General features: G+C 44.2%; 1 protein-coding gene across 4 annotated transcripts in view; it reads right to left on the bottom strand.

Annotated features, from left to right (window-relative positions):
• Nucleotides 1-25863, bottom strand: part of Glis3 (GLIS family zinc finger 3) — a 417572-nt gene that overhangs the window by 256912 nt on the left and 134797 nt on the right. For 3 of the 4 annotated variants that reach the window (XM_041661239.1, XM_041661240.1, XM_041661241.1), the window contains 2 exons: nt 25234-25441; nt 16052-17165 (listed from right to left, as the gene is read on the bottom strand). In XM_041661239.1, the coding sequence (XP_041517173.1) occupies nt 16052-17165; nt 25234-25441 (1322 nt within the window). The remainder of the gene's footprint in view (nt 1-16051; nt 17166-25233; nt 25442-25863) is intronic. The other variant, XM_041661242.1, reaches the window with a different exon arrangement.

The following is a 25863-nucleotide window of genomic DNA, read 5'->3' as shown; positions in this document are numbered from 1 at the left end:
CAGTTCACACCACATAGGAATGCAAAATAAATGCTTCCCTAGATTCGTGCCCTACATTGGGCCGGGTTGTGGGGATGGAAGGAAGAACTCGAACAGGGAGGGATGCTTGAACATCAGCTGCACACAGAATGAGGTAAACAGGCCTCGCGGTAACTTTAAGGGAGGCTGACTAGAAAAGATAATTGGTTGAAAATCACAACCTTGGGTCCTGGTTCATAGTCCAATACCTGGAGTCTACTATGTAGAGCAAATTCGCCAAAGAGTTACTAAAGTTAGTTATTGTTACAAGTATGATAAATGTAACTACCAATAATTATGCCTACTATTTTTCTGATTATGAGCCAGAAAGCTGTTTGTTTTTGAATTACTTCCACAGGGCTGAATTTTTTAATGTTTAATCCTGCAAGCACTGTTAGCCTTGACACAGCGCTAGATCGTGAGCTCTGCTTAGCTTTTCTGAGTGAAACTGGATAGTAGCAGAAGAGGAACCCTTTCCAGCTAACACACTGCTACATAAGGGTCACGGACACCAAAGAGGAGCCTTCCTGTAAGCGGCTCGGGAAGGAAGCATGAACTGGAACCTTCATTTCCAGAATCAAGAGGCCGGGCAGTCATGGAAACACACAGCAAACATATAAAATTGGGCCTCTAAATTCGGTACATTTTCAGTCAATTATGGTTTCCCCATGAATGTCCAAAAGCTGGGAAGAACTGTTGCCGTCTAAGGGGATACAGCTCCAGCTTTCAAATGCTATACTATGAAGGTCCTGTATGCATTCCCTAGACACAAATTCTAGAACTGAGGATGAACCTCAGGGGTAAAGTACCTCCTGGATACAAAGTTATGAGTTCAATCCCCCACATTACTTAAAAACAAAACAGGCTAATTCTAGACTTGGCCATTGTTCTAGGAGAAGAAACCAAGCCTCCATTGACATCGGTCCTTCCTACATCTATGTAAAGGAAATCACACTGTCAAAAAGGTGCTTAAGAGAGTTTATAACATCTTCCTACACAACCCTGAAAGAACGAGGGATGATCTCCTGTCTGCTAGTCCTCAGACATGGTAGAAGTCATGGCCACAGTCCTTAAACAGGCCAAGGAAGTAGGAGAGGATATTATTTTGAAATCAAGGAGGCTTAGGGGTTTTTTTTTTTGTTTTGTTTTGACTTTAGTTTTTCAAGACAGCATTTCTTTTTGTAGCCCTGGCTGTCCTGGAGCTAAATCTGTAGACCAGGCTGGCCTTGAACTCACAGGGATCCACCTGCTTCTGCTTCCCAAATGCTGGGATTAAAGGCACGTGCCGCCACTGCCTGGGAAGGCAGCTTGTTTTTTTAAGCCATTTTTCTTTGTTCCAGGCACCGGCTGAGATCTCAAAGCAACAGACCTGCCCCCATGTGAGTAAGTCTCTCTGATCCAGTCTCCCCAGACTAGAGGCACCCCCTCCCACCACCATATAGAAATACCACATACATTTATATATGACTTCTGTGCTACAGGGAGCTGGTGGACAGAAACAAGGGATGTAGCTCAACAGTCCCCTATGTCCAAGAGACTCCCTCACCGACAGAAATTAACCAGTCTAAATGCTCAAAACATCAGCAGTCCTTATGTTATGAGGCCCTAGCCTAACAGGATAGCCTACCTTAGCAAAAACATGCAAGTCAGTCCTCACAAGGGCCTCAACTCCCCAGTCTATAAACTTATGACTGCAGGCCACCATTCTGCAGCAATGAATATGCTTTCTTTCACAGTCCCGTTGGAGAACAGTGCTCTTAAGGACTTTTGCAAGCCCATTTTCTCTGCGCTAGCCTCTCAAGAGCTTTGCTCCGAGAGAGAAGACAAAGGAATGAGTTGGTACTGAGAAGGTGGAGGGAGCCGGGAGGCAGCACAAGGGGAAAACAAATATAAAAAGGAAAACAAAAGCTTAGCCCCTCTTTGGATGCAGAAATGACATAAAAGTCAAACAAAAGCAGCATCCAGCTGGAGCCAGCTACGTTTACTGCCATACACAAGCACATCATAAACTTTTGAAAAGCAACAATGGAAGGTCTCGCCCTCTTTGTGTCATATTCTACGGTAAACAAATCCAGCACAGGGTACACACAAGAGTTTTCATTAAGCTGTGTCCATAGAGAGGAGAAACAAAATTGGGTGATCGAAAAATTAATATAATTTCCTCAGATCCATGGGGCCTCACTGTAAAAAACAACATAAAAGCCCTTCCAATATATTTAGACCGTGACCCTGACAACAGCCTGTCAGACAGTCCGACCACTCCACGTGGGCCCTCATCAGAGTGCCCTCTCTACGGACAGGTCTTAGTGATGCGACTGAAAACCCCCGTTCTAGAACACGGTGGCATAAAACACAGAGATTTGACTCTTGGGAAGACAAAAAGTGACCTACTGTTTAAAATGCCCTCACCATATACTCTTCTGGATCCCTTGCCATCCTGATGACAGCGTGATGGACTGTGGGTGCTGAGTAGGGTTACACGACCTAGTAGGAGCTACTAAAGGAAGTAAGCTAGACAGCCTCCAATTCCAAGAGCTTATGACCATGATGAACTGCTTCTCTTAGCATGCTGGACCCCTCGCTTTGCTTGGCTCCTGGTCTAGAAGCACAAATGCATGTATTTTCATGGGAAGCTAACTCAGAAAGGTCTCTTAATTCCAATCTCTCTTCTTCTCATTGCCCCCTCAAAATCCTCCTAGATGCATTCAGGGACAAGGTGGTTTGGGCAACAAGACGGTGCTGGGCCCCGGAGATGCACAGTACGTGGTAAAGAGGAATTTCCTTCTCCTCTGACTCATCCTCTCTTCAGTCTGCTACAAAAGCCAGAACAGAGACAAATGCTGCTGCCATTCCGAAGCTCCTTAATTCTCTCAAGTAGTCCGGCCAATTTCCACACTCTAAATACTATCTCCACACAGGTGAGTACCACTTCGTATCAGCCGGGACTTTCCTAATGTACAGATTCCCTAGCCGAGTGTCTAAGAGACTCCTTACCAAATCCAAACCCCAACTTGGCATCCTTCACAGGTCTACCACGACTCCCCTCATTCCAGTTAAAGGGAATGGCCAAGCTTCCAGACATATGAGCTAAATCTGGGCGTCACCTCTGATATTACCAGCTCACATAGTCTAAGCTCAACCTCTGGAAAATCCTGTCATTTTTAATCATATGTTCAGAGGTATCCTGTGATGACCAGACAGAAGCTACTACAACGACCCCACTCTGGGAAGTTTGGTCTCTCTACCTTTACTAGCGTGTCCTCATCTACTCTCTACACAGTGCTCAGGGGACTCCAGCATAAATCAGGGCCCACTCCTAGCCAGTCTTCCAGAGGTCTGCAAGGTCCTGAATGAGCCAATCCTCATAGTTCACCTCAGGCCATCTTCTCCACTCCTTGATGTGTCTACAACCCACAGGCCAAATTCCCCCTCAATGTGTAATTTTGGTAGTTTTGATACCTAAGTTGCTCCCCCTTTTTCTCCTTTCGAGTCTAAGTTCAAGGAAGACAGAGAATTTGGGGTCGGTCCATCCTGCTGGTTCTTCTATCCCCACTACCTGCCAAGTAACAGGCAAGAAGTGCTTGCTCAGTCCTTGGAGACATGCAGCAGAGACCCTTGACTCTGTTTTGAATCTAAGGATCACTTTCTGAGACCACAGAGAGCACGCACACCTATAATCAGAAGAACAACCCTGCATTACGTAAACCAGATATTTAAATATCTAAACTATTCTAAGTGAAGCAATCATACGAGTAATCTTGGATTTTCTTCACATTCTAGCAGTTTTCGTTCCATTTTTTGCTTTTGAATTGTAGATCATACCTGCTTTGGAAAGTGGAGGAGGAAGCAAGACAAAGCACTTTAGTAATGGTCGGTAGAATGTTTTTGTTGTTAAAGAAATGCACGAATTCTGTATTTAGGAGTTTGAAACTGTACCCCTACTGCAGGCACCTTCAATTAAGCCTATTCTAATCTCAGCTACGTGAGAAACCAACTTTGAAATTCCACTCCCAGGCACGGCTATTTGACAAGTACGGCAGGAGCTGATCGCACTCATCGAGATCAAACCCATCATGACACTTGGCAGTATCATTCCTTTGGGACACAATGGGCCTTTTTCTTTCTTCTTCTTCTTCCTTTTTTATTTTTTGGCAATTCCTAATACCCACTGATGGTAATTAGCAAGGCAATCTTTGGAGGAAATATACAATCAGGCAACTAGCATTGCCTTTTATGGAACTCCCTGAAAATAAACCATTGACACCACAAATGGTCAATATGTACTCTTAATTCTGAACTAAATTGCCCATTGATTCACCAAGATCTATGTTCTTGACCCTATGGTCCTGAAATTCATTTTTTCTTAACTTCTGAATTCAAGGCAAGTGCGGGTGGCACGGTTGTTGATTTTGATTTCCTACCTCAATGGAGTAAGCAATTAGAGTGATTTCTCCATTATTTGCTCCGATTATACAGTGCCTTCCTTGACTGGTTCCGTCATAAAGACCCCATTCTGTGCACACAGCGCAGAATCAGGGTCACAATCTAAATGCAACCTTCCAGGAACACACAATGGAACAGGATCAGGCTGACCCAGACAGCCCAAGAAGCTGGAGTCCTCACCAGCGGTGGGTCAGGCAGTCCGTGAGGCTGCTCTGGGAAATGCTTGCTCTGGGGAGGAAACAGCTTCAATAAACTCGGTCTTTGCCCTGAGAACACAAATGCTTCCCCACCACCACCACCTTCCAGGCCTTCAGAAGCAGGGCTTGCCTTGCTGTCGCCCTTTTAAAACTGTATCCAGCTGCCCCCCCCCCCCCCCCAACACCTCAGACAAGTTTCGACAAGTACAGCTGAATCACTCGAGATGGGCCAAAAGGTCAGGGCCCTGAAACTTTGTCAGCCTTCTACCTAAGGGCACTGAAAAGCACTCTTTGCTTCTGAGGGAGCAGGCAGGCTTCTCGCCACACAAAGGCAGCATTGTTTCTGCATATGTGACGCCTCTTAATTAGAATCAATGATTTTTTTTTTATTGTCGCTGCCGATAAGCTTGTTTGCCGAGCTCCATTTTGCTAAAACACTTTAAACATTTCTAAGGAGGGTGAGTGTCAGCTGAACACTGAGATAGGCCTTGAACCAGGTCTGTGGTTTTTGCATGGTGTTTACAATTTGTCATCTGTGGGGTTAGCTTTGCAAGTTTAAACACACTAAAGAACAGAGTATAAAGAGTCAGGCAATTTCATTTTGTTTGAATATATTTATGGAAATGGAGCAAAAGTGTCCATAGAGGTACATTGTCATTCTTTCCTTGAGTGTGTGCCAGTTCACGACCGAAAGCAAGCTCTCAGAGAACAGAAGAACATTTATGACCACACTGTGTGTATCAAATAAGCTACTTTACGAAGGAAAGATGGGAAACACTGTGTTTCGGGGACTCCGCCGCGAAGCAGCCATCCCACCCAGTTTCTCTGCACAATGGCCAATGTCTTGGTGAGTCATCGGCGACCTTGCCCTCCTAATGACCAGATATCCCTGAAGGGTGAGTGCCTGTGGGATAGGAAAACACCACACAGCCTCATGGCTCGGAAGATGATGAGCAGCAGCGAATTATGCACCGAGAACATGTAATTTGGACGAGGTGGGGGAAACTGAGTAATCCATTTGAGATAAGAGGAGTTTTCCAGCGGTACCGATGGTGTGCCAAAGGAATCTTTGGAAAGAAAGGGGGGAGGGGTCTGGGGAAAATGGCGAGAGCAAAATTTCAAGGCTAGCACTGATAAGAAAACAAAGAAAATTTCTTTAAAAACAAACAAACCAAAAAAAAGGTGTCAGGAGGTGTGGTTAACACCCAAGAAGCTCAGACATCCAGAATAAAATCACTGAGATGCCTCTTCTCTGCAAGACATCATGAAAGGCCCTCACAGAATGGACGGAATGAGGGCAACTTCTGCTCCGCGGACTAATTACTTACTCTGCGTTCATCAATACTCCCAAGTTTTCTCCTGAGTCCATCAAAAACTCCCAGCCTCCCTTGCAGCTGTTTGGGGCCATGTGACTTGAGTTCGGCCCAATGATATGAAGGAAGGGATGCATCACTCTGAAAGGCAGTGGCTTAAACATCATTAATTCTCTTTCACATAGGCTCAGGCTGCTGCCCCTATCCTGAAGGACCCTGGGTTACTATACAACTGCAAAAGGCTAAAGACATTACAACCTGGAAGGGAGAGGAGCTTTCCTTCGACCAAGCCAAAGAGCTGAAACTGTCCGTGACATGAGGTCATCTTAATGTATTTTACAATACTCTCCCTTTTTCTTTTTGCCTTCTCACATCACCGCTTAAGGGTGATTTGAACCCGCTCCCCCATTACTTATCCCAGGCTAGCTTCAATCTCCCCACCCCCCTGTAGCAGCTTCAGGCACAGGAGCATCGCAGACAGACACAGCACAACGTCCAGCCCTCATCACACCCTAAAGGTGATTACAGGGATTGTCAAAACACACTGGGAGACTGCCCAATTCACATTCATAGCTCACCCAGGAGGTGAAGGGAACAGACTCCTCTTTCCAAAGAGTCAAGTCAAAATATTTTACTTATTTATAATAATTTATTATGGGAATTTTCAAGTATTTACACAAGTAGAAATAACAGGCTAATGAATCTATGTATTTACCAGCTAAGCTTCAATTGCTCTGTGTGTGTGTGTGTGTGTGTGTGTGTGTGTGTGTGTGTGTGTAAGGTCTGCTACGTTTTAATTATTGTGCTACGGTAGGACCTAAGGGTGACCAGCAAATGGGGATGTAGTGGAAGGCAAAGCTCCTGAGTCTCAAGATCCATAGGTTATTTTTGAGACCCACTGTGAGGATTAAACTAATCTAACAGCTAATAGCAAATCATTTTCATTCTCCTCCATTTGCCTGAAGGAATTTTTGGTTGAGGGGAGAAGTTCAATATGTCTTTCCTTCCTTGTCCAAACTCAGTTCCCTCTGGGAAGGCCAACACACTGAAACTTTTCTTAGCCATTTACTGATTCCATTGTCCTGCAAAGTGCAGAGGACAAGCAGGGTGTGAGGCAAGGGGCCCTTGAAGCAGCATTGAGTCTCAGAGGGAGCCACCAAGCATGAAATGGAAACACATTTCATACACTCATATACACACACACACACACACACACACACACACATAAAATTTCAAGATGCACGCTAGAAACTGACTGGGAATGGAAGGAGTGGGAATGTGGCCAAGGAGAACTCATAGCAGGATTTCTTATCAAATGGGCATGCTCAGAAGTCTGGGTAGCCAACGAAAAGCCACCAAACATTCTAAAGCACGGGAACTGTTCCAGAATGACCAACCTGAGAAGCTATCTCGTAACTTTTAAGAGTAAGGATCCAGGACCAATCACGTGACCCGCCGGCAGCACTCCTAATGCCCGTGCCCTGACGTAGGCAGGCAGATGATCTGGCGTTGGGCAGCCCAACCAAGTAGGAAAGTGCAGTCAATGTAGGTCCAGGAATGAATGAGCAACTCTCTCTCATGGGCCACGTTGACGTCTACAGTGGTCCAGTGGTCGGAGAGACCCACTGGGAAAAGAGAGACATACTGAGAATAATTGATTTAAGGTTTTTTTTTCCCCACTAAACATTTTAAGCTTTTAGCCCTGTTCCCTATTAATTAGTGTGAGCTGGGGGGAAAAAAACATCCAAACTGAACGTCAGCAGCAGAGGAAAAAGTTTAAAAGGGGCTGACGGGCTCAGCACAATAAGCGCCAGGCCACAGCTTTGTTTAACAGTACTTCAGTCTCTTTAGAGATTATTAAAGGAAATATTTAACTAAAGGAGAGCTACTCATGCACAGGATAATGTCCATGGCCTCTGTCCACATGTTAATCATTTTACATAATTGATCAAACAGTCTTGGGTCTCCTTCTCTAGCCTTGCCCGGGTTTTTAATTGTTTATCTTTCGAGTCCACAACAGAAAAGCCCTTGCTTGTTCCCACTCACATGGCTCCCTAGCAGCGCATACGGCAAAGGAAACAAACAGTGTGTCACCAACAGATACCCTGTGTGTGTACGGGGGCGCGTGGAGGTGGTATGCTCGTGCACATCTGTGCGTGTGCATGCAGAGGCCAGAGGTACACATGAGATGTTCTCCTCAGTGCTCTCTCATTTCTGAGCCAGGGTCAAGATCACTGCATCTGGAGCTCAGGGATCCCTCTGTCTCCCTGATGCTGAGATGAGAGAGGGACACCACCACACCAAAGACTTTACGTGAGTTCCGAGAATCTCAGCCTCTCAAGCTGGTGTAGGAAACACTTTGTCAACTAGGCCATCTAGCACACTATGATAAAGAATTAAACTGTGTGATTAAGAGATGATGGAAATGGCTAGAGTCAATGGTTTATTTCACAGACACTAAAACACAGTGTGTTGCTTCCTCAATGTGTTCCATTGTTCAATGTGTGTTCCATATATACTAACTAGGTTTGTAACTGGCAAAATTATAGCAATGTCCCTATTGAACAGTAGAAGTGCTTTTGGGGGAGGGTACTTACAGCAACCCCCCCCCCCCATTTCACTCTTACCTAGTGTCTAGAACTATCGAAATTTTAGGGACCATTTCTTCTAATGGGATATTGTGGTACCTCTACTAATAGGCCTCCGCCCTTACTTTACAAAAGACTGGCTCTCCTTTCCAGATGCCTAACGAGAAGCCTCCCCTGTTTGCCTGCAGAAACAGTTTCACAGACTTGTGTATCACAGCCCCTGCTCTGTATCTGACACACACGCATGGGGCATCCCTAGACTGTGAGTTCCTCAAGAGACTATCCCATGTATTGTCTGGCTGCCAAGGCAGGATGTTGTTCATCATTCACATTTAGTGATCACGTGAGTGGAAGCACACTCATGGAGTCCACATGTCAGTCCACATGCTACATGAGCAGGGTTTCTATACCCTGGTTTACAACCATATGCTAATGAAATAGAATGGAGAGCTCTTTGTTCAGAGCATTGTGGGTAATTACTCAGCACACGGCCCAGTTATCTCACCTTCCAACTTCTATACCAATGCTCAGATTAATCATCTTTAAGATGTCCTTCAAGTTCTCTAGAGAATTAGCTGCTCTCCCTCACTGAAGTGCACATCTATAGCGCAAGAAAATAAATATAAACCCTGTGCTATCTAATAAGGGCAGGCAGGCTTCACTCAACTTTCTTACCTAAGTCTGTGTGAGTGAAGACAGCTATTGATTCCATAGTATTCATACAGGAAGGCCATCTGGCCGCCCACAGTTGGGTAACTGTAAAACCGGCATGTCCTGCCCCGGTTCTGGGTTTGCCAGACACTCATCCACTGCCCAGGGTTAATACAGCCATTGTTTTATGATGGCCTAGAAGCTTTGGCGCAGTAATGGCTGCAAGAACTATTAGCTACCTAGGAAAAAAAAAAGGAACGGGAAAAAAAAAGAGAGAAAACTCCTTCCCAAGTCATCTGTTCTAGAACTACAAGGAAATATCTCTAAGAGGTCAGAGAATCAGACAGACTATCTTTAAAAGAAACTATAAACGATTTTGTTCTTTTAATTCTACAGAGTCAAATTCTATCTAGACTCAAAGATGTCAACACGACCACTCAAAGAAGGGATAATTAAGAAATATTCCAAAGGTCACTAAAGACCTTTATAATAAAGTGTCAAATGAATTTCCCACACTGATGAAGTCTGAAAGGGCTAAGAAAAATACATTTGTAAAACTAGACATTAACAAAACTCAAAAGGCTTGACATATACTCTCTTAATCCAATCATTTGTGAGAAGATGCACATAATTCTAATTTGAAAAATGTTATTTCAGGGCATAAAATTAGAGATGAGCCACAAAATAAGTGTAAACTAAAAAATACATTGACCATCAAGCAGTTAAAGATTTTGCTTAATGAGGATTAACCCTCAAATATTAACCTCTCAGAGACACTCTCATTATCTATTAGTTTTCATTAATCCTAAAATCACAGAATAAAGAAATGTAACCCATGATTTTCTTCAAAACATTTGCCGAAATCTGTTATGAATTTATTTTCAGGGCAAAGTTCAAGAAAGCCTAGTTCCTCAGGTGAAGTGGATTAAGTACTTTCTACAGAGAAATCGAATTAAACCACTACCAAATGGCAGGTTTCCAGTCTTGGCATATGAAATCTGATTTGACAGGGGTCTTATAGACTGTGGTCAGTTTCCCATCTGATGGGGACTGGTGTGGTTTTGCTGTTCCCTATTCTTAGGCAGCTGCAGTGTACATCGCCATGTGTATCTATGCTGTGTTGAACACGTATATACATAGATAAATATGCTTGTAGCTCTCTCATGTAAAAATGACTGGAAAAATTTGAGATTTGATTTTACTGTCTGAAATCATTGAGTTTGCGGCTAATATTTGACAGACTGATGCCGTGTAGGATATGACTTGGAAGTTACAATCTCTCTGATCTCTACCAGATGTTTTACTGGTAGTATTTCAGTCTCAAGAGACAAAAGGGATATTAATGTTAATTTTATTTGTTTAATCGTATCAGGCAGATTTTATAAAATGGGAAAATTCATGTTTTTTTTTTAAGCATACCAACTCTTCAGAAATCTTCATAGTAGCGAAACTATTTTGAAGATAGATATTTTTTTTCATTGGAAAGAGAGTCTGTAATGTATTAGGACAGGATCAACTTTCTCTTCCCTTTAAAAATGGGAACTATACGGCAGCTTTCTCGGTGGCACTGTGAGCTTAAGAAGATGACAATGCTAGGCCTGCAGTTCGTGACAAGTCCCATCTCAGTCTGTAACTCCTAGTTCAGAACAGCAAACCTGTGTGACGGACACACATTTGCTGCTACTGCCCCAGGTTCCTCCAATCCTTCACTTCTCATCTGTGTTTTGTTCTAAAAACATGAGTCTACCCTGGTCATTATGAGGTAACAATGGAAATGAGACTATACCCAGTCCGAACAGCATCTTGAAGCTTGAACTCAGTGACACATTAGAATTTTACCTAGGGCTCAAGGGCAGAACTCAGAAACTTGAAGAGCCTGGTTCTCAGGCATGGATAGCCATCAGAACCACCTACAGAAACTTCACCCCGACCAACCACATCACAGACTGTCCAGTGTAGACCGGGTACCAGGGCTCTGCAAAACACTCTGGGTGAGTTCAATGTCAGCAAAGCTAGCAACACTGCCTAGGAGGCCCTAAACAGGGAGCAGCAGAACAATAACCTTGGAAAAATCAATTTTCCTCGGCTTTGTTCTCATCTGAAAAATGGCGTGTGTGGAAGGAAGCTGGAGTGTATACTAATCGATTTCCTGCTGCATTAGGATAAAACTACAAAGTTGCAAAATATTTCAAGTAAAACTAAGAGAATACATAAGAAGCGCCTGCGACACTTGTATCTCCACCGCGAAGCTACAAAGACATTCAAGTTTTTCCATACCTTAGTTTCAAGTCTCACAAAGACAGTAAGCAAAATCCCCGCATCCTTTCTAGAACGATCCACTACCCTATGATTACTGGTTACCCTGCCCACACTATTGTTAATCTGCAGATCCTCATCATTCTTCTGTGGGTTTCAATGTCCATAAACTGCATTATCCCATGTGTTACACATACCATGTTACTCAGCTTTATTTTATGAGAGTTACCATGTAGAGTGTATTTCGCCAACTTCATCTATTTCACAGTATTTCACAGGAATCAACCACAGTCAATTGGTTCACCTTGTCTGTGGACAGTCGAGTCAATTTCACCTTTATAGAAATAAAGGCACATATGTAATTAGTGTCTCATCCCAGGTTTCATGCTGTCCCGGGAAGGCGTCTTCAGGGGAGACACCTAGACGTGGTTTCGTTGGATGTGCACACTTCGGTCATGCTGTGCACTACCAACTTGCTCTCCAAGGTGGGTATAGCAATTTACTTTTTCTAGGACAATTAACACACATACACACACCCCATTTTCCACACCCCTATCAATACTTGGCACTATGAAGACTTACACATTGCTGCAAATATAAAGATTCTGGTGTGCTAATAATTACAGTTAAATAATATTTTTCGAAGGTCCCTTTTGGTTCTATAATTGTGATAATCACATCGATGCCAAATCTTATCAAAAATAACAAAATAAATGTTGTGTGTGTGTGGAGGGGGTTACAACAGATTTACTTTTCCTCAAAACATACTTTGAATGGCCAAAGCTGGCCCATGACCCATACATCAGGCCATAAAAGAGGAATGGGGACATGGCCCCAGTTCTGTATTTATTTTCTTGTGCTCATAATCCAATGTTACTTAAAAAGCAAACTGCCCAATATCCAAGCCAAAGCAAATACACTGAATTTTGCCAGGGAAAATGCCTGTGGAGAAATGAGTCAATTCATACAAAATTCAAAACTGTCTTTGGTCAGTGACATTTTCATGAAAATTTGTGGGTGGGTAAAAGTCTTGCAAAATTCTTCTTTGCCATTGGAGTAAATTCATCCAGGAAAAATAAGCAAAGTGTAAGTGGCAACCCGCATCGCCCCTAATTCCCTTCTGAACACTCCCTAACCTCCCAGCACAACTGCTTTCAATTGTGCAGGAAAACGGGCCAGGTGGTTCTGATCCTAAACAGAACCCTGGGCCCTGCTCGTGGGACAGGCTGTTTCTCAGCATAAGCACTCGTAGACCAAGCTTCTCCTCATTCTGATGCTCTTCAGAACCTCCCCAGAAAACACTACTGGGCACTACCCCACCCTTCAGCTTAATGGCAGAGACCTCCATAAAGTGAAAGCATTTGACACATTCTTTCGGAACCAGCACTATGGAAACCTTAAGGAATGGTTGTAACATTCATGTTTGGATACACTGTTATCCTCTTAGGAACATAGACACGGTTTAGACACAAACTCCATGTTTCTAAGACTTAGCTCTGAATTGGACATCAGACACCTCATAGATCTCAGGAAGACTCATCAGAATTTGGTGTAGTGATGTTTAGGATTGCTCAACAGTCATCAACCCAAGATTTGCCAAAGATAGAGCTCATCTACAGGAAACAGAATGCCGGGCACCGAGAAGCTGCTTTAGCCTCAAAGACACCAGTGAAAGGATCCTGGTGCTTTAAAATAGACCTTGCCATGTCTTCTTTCTGATTCATTTGAGATCTGCTTCTTGGCCTACTGAGGCCTTTGCTTTTCAAAACTTGGCCACTGTCTGGCACTATCTCTTTCGAGACTTTAAGGACAGAAGTCGTCTTGTCTTTCCACAGAGGTGGTCAGAATGTAATCTGGGGGAGGGTAGAGCTGTCTGGATGAGAAAGGAACCCAATCCTTTTCTTCCAGTGACAGAATCAAGAGATTCAGAATCTTCCCCTAGCTGTTCCACCACGAGTCCAGAGTGATCTGCACCCCAGGTTCCGGATTAGTCTGCAGATTACAATGAGAAATGATTGACAGAATGCACTCTCCCATAGAGCAAAGGGAACTTGGCATGTGGGCAGGATTCCACTGCAGTCTCTAACTGTAAAGCAGGCCTTAGCCCCAACACACCCTCCTTTTACCATAACTCCCAGAAGGTTGCTTCTGGTTTTTTTTTTTTAATGTGTGTGTTGTTTATAGTCTTGGTCACCAAACACATAGGGGCCAACATCCCCTTTCTTGGTCTAACAATCACAATAAGTGAAAAAGATGGCAAAGTCCAACCATCACATAGAGAAGAGTAATAGAATTCAGACATTGGACTGGGCCTTAGAATTTAAACTACCCCTAGGTTTGGCAGTCACCGCAATAACCTGAAAAACTCTTCTCCCAAAGAACAGCATGGTCATTTCACCTGGCATAGCTCTAGCCATGTTGTCTTTAGGCCTACACATCAAGTACATGACATACAGCCACATAACAGAAGACAATAAAGTCCACGATGTGTAAGCTTACGTGAAAATGGTTATCTTCCTGTTAAAACCATACCCTTCCGGCAGTGAAGCTGTAGCATCAGCTACTCCTAAGAAACGTTTCTTTGTCTGAGTTTATTTGCACCACAGCATGCGAGTGCTTTGCAACTCTGGCTTTCACATGCTATCGGGTTAGTAGTGTGTGTTCTGCACAGGCTCCACCCCTTAACGAAGAGAGGGCAGGGTAGGAAAGCAAATGACCTCATCTGCCCGTCCTGAATGGCACAGTGAACAGAGGCGCAGGTCTGCTCGCACGCACCTCTCAGCTGTTCTTCCCCTCAACCCCTCCTGTTTTTAATGTTCACTATACACTTTAGCAAGCACCAACTCTGCAAACCTGTATGTCTTGAAAAACTGGGATGAGAGGTGAAAATGGGGAAAGCCTTTTGCATAAACATTAATGTTGCAATGCAAAAAAAAGTATTTTTTTGATAATTCAAACTTTAATGTTTATTTCAGTAAAACCCAACCCCAGTAAACTATTTTCAGGCAGGATTAGTCAGAACTAAAAGGCTGGACTGTTTTCCTTCAGAGACTGGATGTCTTTCCTGTTTGCAACAGGCTCCTGTGTTCCAAACAGAGTAAATGGAATTGCCTTCAATCGCCTGTCTCATTCTGGCATTTCTAGCACAGAGCCCTACTGACAGAGTACGGCTTGGCCTCCTGGAATGTAATTATTCTTTTCACTCATGGAACCTGGCACGCTCACAATGCATCAGCTTCAGGTTTTCCTTAAGAAAAAAAAAGTCACAACATGGGGTCTAATGTAATGACAAGAAATGCAATTTCATTCCACCAGAAAGTCTTAAGCCTCTTTCAAAAATGCCTACTGCGTGGTGAAAAGTGCCTCTAATGCTTGCATTCCTATTATCGCCTGTATGGTTTGCTTTCGCATGAATCAGGTTGGCCAATCTACAGTCAAACATAAACACAGTCCAGACACTTTATATCACATACTGCAGAAAGAGGTGACTCTGGTTGGAAGGTCACAGTTCAAACAAGTTCCTCTTCCAACAGGTTTATAGTCTTCACCCATCGCTGATGGCTAGAATGCTCAACATTAAGGGAATACCCAGACTTCTCAGTTCTAACTCTGAAGAGCCATTCCTGTCCATCTAGACTAATAGAAAACATATGTTCTTCTTTGCAAAGAGTTCAGTGAGCTATCTCTGTGATCCCGTGGGTGAAGTCCTGCTTGTAAGCCCCGAGGGTTTCTGTGAGGTGTGAAATATTGTGAAAGCATTTAGGAATCGTATTATTCAAGAAACAGTCAATTCTGCCAAGAAACAGGATCCCAGTTCCAGGATCAGTGTTGAGAAACAAGAGAGGCGGGACAGACATCAGACCCACGTGCTTCGACACCAACGGCACAGCCTTCTCAGTCCACTGCCCTTACGCTTTTCCACAAAACCTTCTTTCCTCAAAATCAAGTGAGGTCCCATGAGATCCTGTTCCTGGGGTGACCCCTGGGGTTTCCTTGCTGTAAGTCACTAGTGAGCTTCCCAACTATGAAAGGCCCGATGCGCTGGCCTGAGAGGGCGTGCTGCTACAATTGCAGTCAAGTTCCTACATGGAGAATTTCTTTCTTAACTGTCAGAACCGTTCCTCCCAGACCCCAATCTCACCCAAATTTTTAGAGATTAAAAACAAACACACACACAAAAACCCTGAAGATTTATACTTTGGAAAATCACAAAAACTTGCTTGTGGCACAGCAAGTGTCCCGTGGCCTTGAACATCCATGAAGCCAAGAGAACACTGAGTCCCACCCACGTTTTTCCAGCCTACATTAAGGAAGACTGGCCTCCACTCCCACAGTGGCATGGGGCGTGAGCTAGAAGAGGGAGAAAACAACAGCCACCAGTTATCAAAGAAACTTTCCACTGGTTCCAGCTAGCCGAAGAGGCAAGGAACCTTATGGGTACCTTCACCACCACACGTCCAAATTCCACAAAAATGGAGCCGCGGTTACCTGACTTCATGCCCGTGTTTGATAAAATACATGCATGCAATCAAGCAGGGCCGCCCAGAGCGGTGGCACAGCACATCGGCAACTCCAGTTCACTCACCGTACACTTGTTGGGCTTCTCCCCGGAGTGAACTCTCATGTGGATCAGCAGCTTATAGCGGGCGTTGAAGGGCTTGTACCTCCTCGGGCAGCCAGTCCAGAAGCAGGTGAAGTCTTCCCCCTTGCGCTGGTCTATGTGGACCTTCTCGATGTGCCTCACCAGTTCCTCCTGCTGGTCATATAGGGCGCTGCAGTCTATCCAACGGCAGCAGTGCTTGCCCCCTGAGTCCTCCATCTCCCCCTCCTCATCCAGGCCAGCCTGGGCCAGGGCCAGTGGCTGTGTATGAGGCAGGAGCTCTGGGTGATGAAGGTGTGGGTGGGCATGGTATGGGGGTGGGGGGCCCTGAGGCGGGGGAAGAGGAGGGAGAGGCTGTGCTGAGGGCAGGTCCAAGGCACTGCCTGGGAACTCCTCCAGGCGCTCGGTTTTTAGCATATTGGCTGACCCATCCTGGCCCGGTAGGCCCGGTTGCAGCGCCACGTTGTTCACAGGTCCAGACTGCAGGCCACCATGCTCCAGCTGCTGCATGCGCTCGTACTCCAGGGTACCGTCCTCGCCATAGCCTGGCAGCACCTGCCCTCCGCTGGTCACCAGCACACCTTTCTGCCCACTGGACACTGCACAAGACTGGGGAATGCAGCTGCCGCGAACACCCAGGAAATGCCCATAGACCTCCGACTGTGGGGACACGTTGGCAGGGGAGGCTCTTGATCCGTTGATGTAGGCAACCAAGGAAGTCGGCGAAGTGCGGATGATAGTATTGAAGTCAATCCCAATGCCATCAGACAGCGGGGACAGGGACAGAGCTCTTTTCTTGGAGCGGGTGGAGTGGGACCTGGTTGCTGAGTGCCGAGGACTAGGGTAAGGAGAGTGGCTATTTTCCATGCCAAAAAGATAAGGTGGCAAAGGGTTAGAGACGCTATTGCTGGACCCCGGTGTACCAGGAGGCAAGCTCAGGAGGTCCCCTAGGTCCATGCCATTCTGAGAGCCATGGTTCGATGGCAGTGGAGGAAAAGGCCTGCAGCTCTGAGACCACTCCTGCTTCACACTCAAGGCCGATTGAGTCTCCGTCAGACTCAAGGTCGTGGACACCAGGGACTCTTGCAGAATGAGGGACCTGCAGCAGCAGCCAGAGAGAAGGGGAAAGAAACAAACAAATGTTTCAGCAAGACGTGGATTGCTTAAGAGCTCAGAGGACACTGCACCGCCAACCCCTTAAGGTTTTCCCTTACCGCATTCTGCACTAAACACAAGTTCTTAGACTGCCACAGAATCCGAGGCCTTAGGCTCCAGGTAAATAATATATTACCAAGACAAACAATAAAAGCTAATGCTTACTAAAATAATGAAAGAGCTATTGGTATAAATAATTCTAGTAATTTAATGAGAATAAATAGTCCTCGTTTTATTTCAAAGTATCCCCTTTTCTATAGAGGGGGAAAACAGGGGACTAGGAAAAATTATAGCTGCTTTTCTTGGCAAACCAAAGGAGAATCTATTAAGCACCTACTGTGTGCACCATGCTATGGCAGGCCTTCAGGTTACATATTTCTGAACAGTACTAATCTCCAATTAAAATCTACGTGGGAGGGTCACACATAAACCATGATTTTTTTTTAAAAAAAGTAAACTTTCCAAGTTAAATATTTGTGTTAAAGGCTTACTAATAATTTTACAATTTAGCGGCACTGATATTATCAAATTAGATATTTCAAAGGGCAATTTACAATGGCAAGTACTCATTCATTTCAAATGACCCTAGGAAATTTGTGAAAATGTAGAATACATGGGCAGAAAGCATACCTCGGTGAGCAAGTGCATACTTAGCAAGCTGGAGGCACAGAGTTCACTCTTTATCACACACACAGAATAGTCCTTAATAGAACAAAGGCATTGTACATGAAGAAGTAACAAACTGAAAAGCTGCGTTTGGCATCATGCGCCAGGCTACGTGGGTCTTAGCCACACTTGTTAAGATAGGTTTTCCGTGAGCTCTTGTCCTTGGATCTGAGCAGCATCAGGCCAAGAACAGGTCATTCACGTGCAGTGGTTCATTTTTATAACAATCCCTTCCCTGTCCTTATCGTTCACAAAAGGAGTGCTAAAAATGTCACAATTCATTGTTTGCATATCAAAGTGGTTTATAATGATAACATTAGACCCTTGAAAATCCATTTTTCTTTCCAGGGACATTATTGCTTTAAAAACAATAAACGAAAAGAAGAGCTATATCCCTCAGACAAAATATTCATCCCGAAAAGGATCAACACGTAAACAGAGGGAAAAAAAAAGTTCCAGGACCCAACGCAGACACGGCAGATAGCTGAAAAACTTGGTTTATTCCATACGTGCCTCCAACTGGCTTTCTAGATTCTTTTATTTAAATACACTATTACCAAAGATTCTTATGCAAAATGTGTGACTTCCCTCCATGAACACCCTCCCTGTCTCTGGCTGTTAAGTATCAACCTGTACAGAAGAAGGGGGAAGCATCATTTCACCTGCTCCCTACTCCGCTTCACAAACTGGAAACCAGGAATGCTGTTTCTGCCAACCCGGGAATACTGACAAGAAAACATATCAGCTCCGGAAAAGCACGGTGTACGGTGGTAACACTGCAATTGACCTGAAGTTGCCCACGGGTGCGGCACTGTTTGCCAATGACAAGCCCAGCAGGAACCTATGTTCACCTGCCCTTGACAGAGATCTCCTTGTTGGTTCACATCCTTACATTTGGATTAAAGACCTTCTGCAAATGGTCTCTGAACCGTTTGGGTTCTAATTCCCCGTGGACAGTTCTCAATTATTTCCCAAGCACACTTCCAGCACGTGGCTTTACCTGCAGAGCTCAGGAGAAGGCTCCTGGTGACTGGATGTCAAGAGCCTTTTGACCCTATCCCACGTGAGAGTCAGGAAGTACATTCAGCCACAAGCTACATCAGGGATGTCAGAACACTGACAGAGCTCCACGGTGAACAGTGCCTGCTCTCAGGAGGCAGCCATTCGAGCACACTTTAGACTCTTAAGCAAAGAATGACAGCCAGAGTGGCTCATGCAATTGTATGCACTCTGCTGATAAAACTGCATTATCTGGCTCAATGGCTGCATAGAGAAACATGTCCATTCTTCAATAATGCAAGGCAAAACTCATGTCTCTTAAATTATGCTGAACATGGCTTAATATATAGCACAGGATAGCCCAAATGCAGACATGTTGCTTAGCCTCTTCGGCATCTCAGTTTTCCAAGGCAGCTATCAAAGTCTTTCAGAAAGCAAACTACTGAAGAGCAAAGGCACGAACAGAGAACAAGTTTGTGCCCCTTCCTCCCTCCGACACCTCAAATACCTAACAGGAACAAAACTTCCAACATGTGACAGTTGCTTCCTATGCCTCTCAAAGATGCAATTTAGGATACCTAATCATTCAAAGTCCTACCCATGAAGTCTATCTCTGTAGGAAGAGTCCTCTTTGCAAGGCATCTCTACTGTCTAGACCACCATCTCTGAGGATCTCGGAGGATCATGCTCACAAATGGTAAGACCTTTCCATTGAAAGGATGGTTTTTATCTCCCTGGTACCTGCTGGAGTGTTAGAAACAAACTAAGTACTCAAACACCTTCTGATCAAGAGTGTACATAAAGAAGAGCCCGGCTTGGTGTTGCAAGCCTGGCATCCCACCCTAGGATTCAGGAGGCTGAAGGCAGAAGAAGACTTTAAGGGCAGCATCAACTACATAGCAAGATGCTACCTCAAAGAATAGAATTAATACACAAAAACAATAATCATGACTTACAAGCTTACAGAGAATTTTATATATTAGCTTACTGAATACACAGTATGACATAAATTAACTAGACTCTTAAAATATTTTTCTAAGAAGAAAATAATGACAAATCTGTGAAAGCAGAGGAGTGATGGAAGGTCCTTAATAAAGCACGAAGGAAGGAAAGTGATTGGCAGAGACCTAGCTAGCTCTCATTTTCTCACAATATACCCCAGTGTGGTCCACGATGCTCTGCTTGATTGGAAGACTTGGTGAGAACAGGCTTAGAATCACACAAGCTAGGACTGCAACACAAATTGCTTGTTTTTCTGCAACAGTACACTGAAAGAGTGTGAAGGCTGCCAAGGATTCTAGCCTGTAACCCCTGCTGCTACACACACCAGGCCTGTGGAAGAGAAAGTGACAAAGAACTCAGAAAGCTGTGTCACCACACTGAGAGCAATCTCCATTTCCATATGTTCATCTGATCCTAACGACATTATTTCTGGTGACTAGTTTATTTAGAACGGTATGTGAAAGGCAAGACGATAAAACTAAAACCAAATAAAAGCAAAGTGAAAAACTTAGAAGCCATTAGGAAAAACATGCTCTCAAGAAGCCGAAGGAGCTATGCTGACCAAGTGGAGTTGTTTTGTTCTAAAGCTTCAAAGAAGTTTTAACTTACAGGTCATATGGAATTTTTCATACTGCTGCTCATGAAGAAAAACACATGTACATATACCAAGTGTGCATGTAACTAAATCCATGGGGATAATATATAATACATGACATATATGTGTCATAAACCCATTGATCCTAGGAAAGACCAGCCCTAGCCTATCTGGAAATTGCCATCTATGCACCAAAGTAAATCTTCCAAAAGAGTAGCGACGCCTTATGAACACAGCAGGTTTAGAAGATGTCAGAATGCACAGGGAGCCTAGAGTCTGTTCTCAGTCCCTTTCTCGGCCTTCTTTGAGCTTTGTGTGCATACTCCAAACAAAAAAGGCAATTGCTGCCAATAATTCCAGTTCAGAATACAAAAACAATGCACGCTATTTGGATCTAGACTGGTATCACTAGGCAATCGCTAACCTTTGCAAACTGACCCTGGGCAAATTAAGTAGGCTTTCTGTGTCTTGAAAACCACCACACCTTCAAAAGGGATGATACTTGCGAGGACTATGAATCGTGAGTTCAAAGTCACAGTGCATGGGGACACACTGTAAGCCCACACAAGCAGCATCCCATCTCTCCTACTGATCAGCTCTGCTAGGCTGAGAGATTAGACAATTGTATGAAGTAGTTGTTTGAGGTCCCCTACTTGTCCCTCAGGGATGGACAGATGTACAATGGCCTTTACAGCAGGATAGGCATGACACCTAAGCTGGCACTGGCTCCTGACTCTTCCACAGAGTAGAGAATTTGTTGAGCCCTGTGGTGGACTAATAGAAATGTCTGGGCAGTTATTGCAGCAAATACACAGCACCAGGGCAGGATTCCCATCACTGGATTAAACAGAGCACAAGCTAAAGACAGAGCATGTTCTCTTAGAGGAATGCCCCCCAAAAAAATTACTTTCAAATCAAGGAAAGAAAAAAATAAAGGAGAGAAAGAAAAGAGAAAAATAAAGGAATATAGCTGGCAAATGTCTGAAAACTGTTCAATATTATCAATAATGAAAAAAATATCAATGATGAAAATTACACAATTATTACCTCAAACTAATAAAGTGTATAAATAAAACTAAACATATGAGACCACTGTCAAGCTCACATGAGGGTTGGTCTTCCCTGTAGTGCAACTGAAAATTTGAAAAATGCCTATTAATAGCAACATGGCTGCTATTAGTAGCTGTTTAAACCAACAAATCTTACCTCCTGAGAATTTACTCTAATCACTAGAGGCATGAAATAAAAGAATTGTAGGTTAATCCAATAAAGTATTATTGGTAATACTAAAGGAAGAGACAGAACTGCGATGTAAGATACAAAGGGAGTAAAACATGCAGTAATCCTACCCTGGGGTGATGCCTATGCACCACAATGGTTAGCATGGCAAGCTATCCCTAAAGGTACAATATCTTTATAACGTGGTGGTAACCAGCAGCTACCTAATTGGGCTGAAGCCCTGTTCAACAGGAGGGAAATCATATCTGATACTGTACACCTAGCTAAGAACATATGTCCAGTGAGGCCATAGACTTAGAAGGGAGCATAACAAAGCCCCTTTGCCAGACCAGTATCATTCCTAACTTCGCTCTAAACACACATCCTTATAGCTACAGGTATGTGCAGCTTTCACATCCTCCCGGCAGATGGAGACCATGAGAGAAGACCACAACTCGTCTAAACGCAGAGAACAACCTACTACAGGGTGTTCAGCTGCCACTGACACATCTCTCACTCAAGCCCTGCACCTTCAAGGAAGAGGAGATGAAAGACTGTCATAGCCAGAAATAGTGTGTCTTCTAGCTATGACCGGGTAAGCTACCCTCGTGAAATCAACAATATGGCTGCTTAAACAGACCTGAACTATGACAACACCAGTTGACATGCCAAGGTGGATGGGGGAAATTTCACAAGGCTACCACCCTAACTGAAGCATTAAAGACTGCTAAGAGAGGGAGAATGAGTCTCTCCCAGGGATGAACCCCCTAAACTGGTACCCAATGACAAGAGCTCAGACCTAAAGAATACCCAGAAAAGCAGCAGCGAAGGGAACAGCAGATTGCATTTACTATTTATTTGGATATATATATTATATATATATAATATATACATAATATATATATATTCCACAATAATGATTAAAGAATAAGGAGCTATGAATCTGAAAGAGAGGGGTTGAAGGGAGGACAGGGAAGAGAGAAATGATATAATTATCATTTTTTAAAATCACAAAAAAGAAAGAACTAAAGATCTAATAATAAAGGACTGGTAAGAATTCATTTTATTTCTTTCTTTGTAAAATGGCATATTTGGGGTGGGAGGAAACCATGATATGAGGCTAAAGGAGATTTCTTACAAAAAAAGACTTAAGATATATATATATCGGGGAAAGTTATGAAACCGTGTTTATTATATGGTCAACCTGATGGCCAGGAAACCCAGGGCTGTAGGGCATGTGTTCACAGGGATCTATCTGAAGGGTGTTTATCAACTTTCCACTCACGGTAATCTCAGGGTGAGCACATTTACTGCCGAATTCGAATTCTGGGAGATCTCTGAGAATTTTTTTTTTCAGGATAGGAAAAAAAAAACAAACAAAAAGTTGAGAAATGACTAGGTGCAGTCGGACAGAAGCCATGGACAGCAGCTTGGAAAGGTGTGTACTGCTTGGTGCTTGGGCTCACTACATTGGTTTTTCTACAGCTTCCCGTTCTCTATAGTGCACAGCAATTATAGAACTGCAGGGAAAACAATCAACTTTGCAGCTGCTCAAAGGGCAGGCATCTCTCAGACGGAATGGTTCGTGGCCTCTTTGGCCAACATCTACCTACAGAAGACCCCGATGCATGAAATGCTTGGCTGGTTTACTCTCTAGCTTTAGTGCTAGGCTGTACAATGCCTTCAGGTTGCACTGTTGCCTCTCAAGCACTTATTCACCTGATGTAACACACAAACCCATGTAACGACCACAAAAGATACACAACTTTTCCAAGCTGCTATACTTGGATTCAACCCTACCTCACCTAGGCATTTCTCAACTCATTGGTGTTTTTTTTTTCCCCATCCAGGGAGGAAGAAAAAAAATCACACACACACAAACACATTCCTTGAGAAGATCTCACAGAATACATAGTCAAAACACTTGTCAGTACATCGTCAAGATGTTGTCTCTTAAGGATATAATATTATGCTAAGGAATCAGCTATGCCAGAAAACACCGAGATAACGACCCCTCTGGCCGCACCATGAAAGAGACTGTGTAAGGCTCCTGGCTTCAGCGGCCTGAGCTCTGCTTACCGTCAGCCTCTACATTAATTACGACTGCCTTGCAGGCATGGGATGGATGTGCCACAGACAGGAAGCTGAAGGTTCCCAATGACACCCACCAATGAGCAGAGTTAATTTTACATGCAGTGCTCAGCAAGGCTGAGGAGTCCCTTGAGGCACAATCATCAATGGGAAAGTGACAGCCTCCCATCACTAAAGTCTCGAGTGGAAAACAAGCTTTCACCTTTCAAAAGGGGGGGGGGAGGGGCATAAATAAGCCATCTGGGAGTCAGAATTTCAGAGTCTCAACTGGAGGCTGGAAGGAGGCCAGGACAGAAGAGCAGAAGGAAGGGAAAAGGAGAAATAGAGTCTCAATTACAAGGCACCTCAGCAGGTGAGAGCAGGCACAGAAGGATGCAGGGAGCGGCTCCTCTGCAAGATCCATCATCTCAGAACTGATATGGGCAAAAATTCTGCACTGTGCTTTTCCCAGGAAAGTAACTTTTAAATGATGACATAATAATCTTCCAAAGAAATAGACCTTAAACATTATACCACAGTTCACCTTCATTCGCCACCCCCACCGCACACACACGGACCCTAAGGAAGATAAAATTCTGCCTAGAGGGGAGGGGTTTCTTTCACTGGAACTCCTCTGAGTGAGAAAGACACAAGGTGCCCCTGTGAGCACCCTCAGCGCCTCCCCTCCCCCCCCACCCCGTTCCTGAAGTCTGCAGTGGGAGCCTCCGGGCTTCTGAGGGGGCCAGTCTCCAGTTTCCTGGTTGGGTGCTGAGGATTTTAACCCTAATGTTCACCGTTTTTTGAATAAAAGTTTTGTTCTTTTTGGCAAAAAGAAAGAAAGAAAGAAAGACAGACAGACAGACAGACAGACAGACACAGGGTGTTGTGCTGCACTGATGCTGCCGCCTAACCAAACATTTAACTAAAGGCTTTGCATCACTGTGAAGCTATGTCTTCCCAAACACATTCATTTGTGATTTCTACCTTTGTTCTCTCTGCTATGTCCCTAAACTGCTGCACTATGCACACAGTAGGTACTTAGTACATGTCTGAGTGGATGAGCGCACAGGTGAGCGAACAAACTGACAGCTGGAAGCCAGCCCCGAGACACTGTGATGCACACCTGAAAGCCTGGCAGATGTGCAGAGCGTCTCATTCGGCCAAGATGTGCCTTGCTCTGTATGGCAGTGACAAGTTTACTAACTAGGCTTTGGGTCCTGAGACTCCCAAATCTCCCATGACCAGACAACAGCTATTACATCATTCATCCTGATTAGGAATGTCACATGTTCACTTTTGAAACACATTCTCCTACGAGGCTAAAACTGAAAGAGCTGCTTCAGCACCAGTGAGTGAGTGACTGAGTGTGTGAGTCCATTCGTGCTCAGGGAGAGAGGGGACAACACTCGTGGGGTATGATTATACCGGAAGGAAAGGGGGGGAAAAAAACGTAAGTTGAGACCTGGAATCTGAAGGAGGTCTATTCAGGTTGGCTGCATTCAGTGCCCTCGGTAAGCTAGGACTGATCTGCTTGCATGCTGTGGAGACCTGGCTTGCTGGAGGTGAAATGGGTCCCAGTCGCTGAACCATCATGGGACTGCTGGTGACCACTAGATTGTTGCAGCTGCCTTTTCCAATGGACTTGCACTGAGGCCCAAAGCCAAGAGCCCCTAAAAACAAATGAATCAGGTTAGCTTTCATGTCCCTTACATCAGAAATCAGTACATACACATGTGCACATTTATAGCGGGGCTCATCTTTAGAGACAGTCCTTTTTAAAGTGAAGTTTTTTGACACAGGGTCTCATTTAGTCTAGGCTGCCCTCCTACTTACTATGGAGCCAAAGACAGCCTTGAGCCCCTGTTCTCCCTGCCTCCATCTCCCAAGTGCTGGTGTTACAAGAGTATCTCTTTTAATACTAATCAGACCAAAAAGCATGTGATGCCAATGCAAAACCTGTAATGCTATAGCAAAAAGCTTTTCGTAATCACCACTCAAACCACTAAATACGGCTAAATTTCACTGTGCAGAAGTGAGAATCAGCTGTTGAAAATTAAGCTGAAAGTCATAATTTATAATATCCTTAACTGAA

Source organism: Microtus oregoni, unplaced genomic scaffold, assembly GCF_018167655.1.
Source record: "Microtus oregoni isolate MIOR12 unplaced genomic scaffold, Mior012 000012F_ref0000307, whole genome shotgun sequence".
Classification (NCBI taxonomy): domain Eukaryota; kingdom Metazoa; phylum Chordata; class Mammalia; order Rodentia; family Cricetidae; genus Microtus; species Microtus oregoni.
The sequence above is the reverse complement of the archived record's forward strand: the minus strand, read 5'-3'. Positions and strand labels throughout refer to the sequence as shown.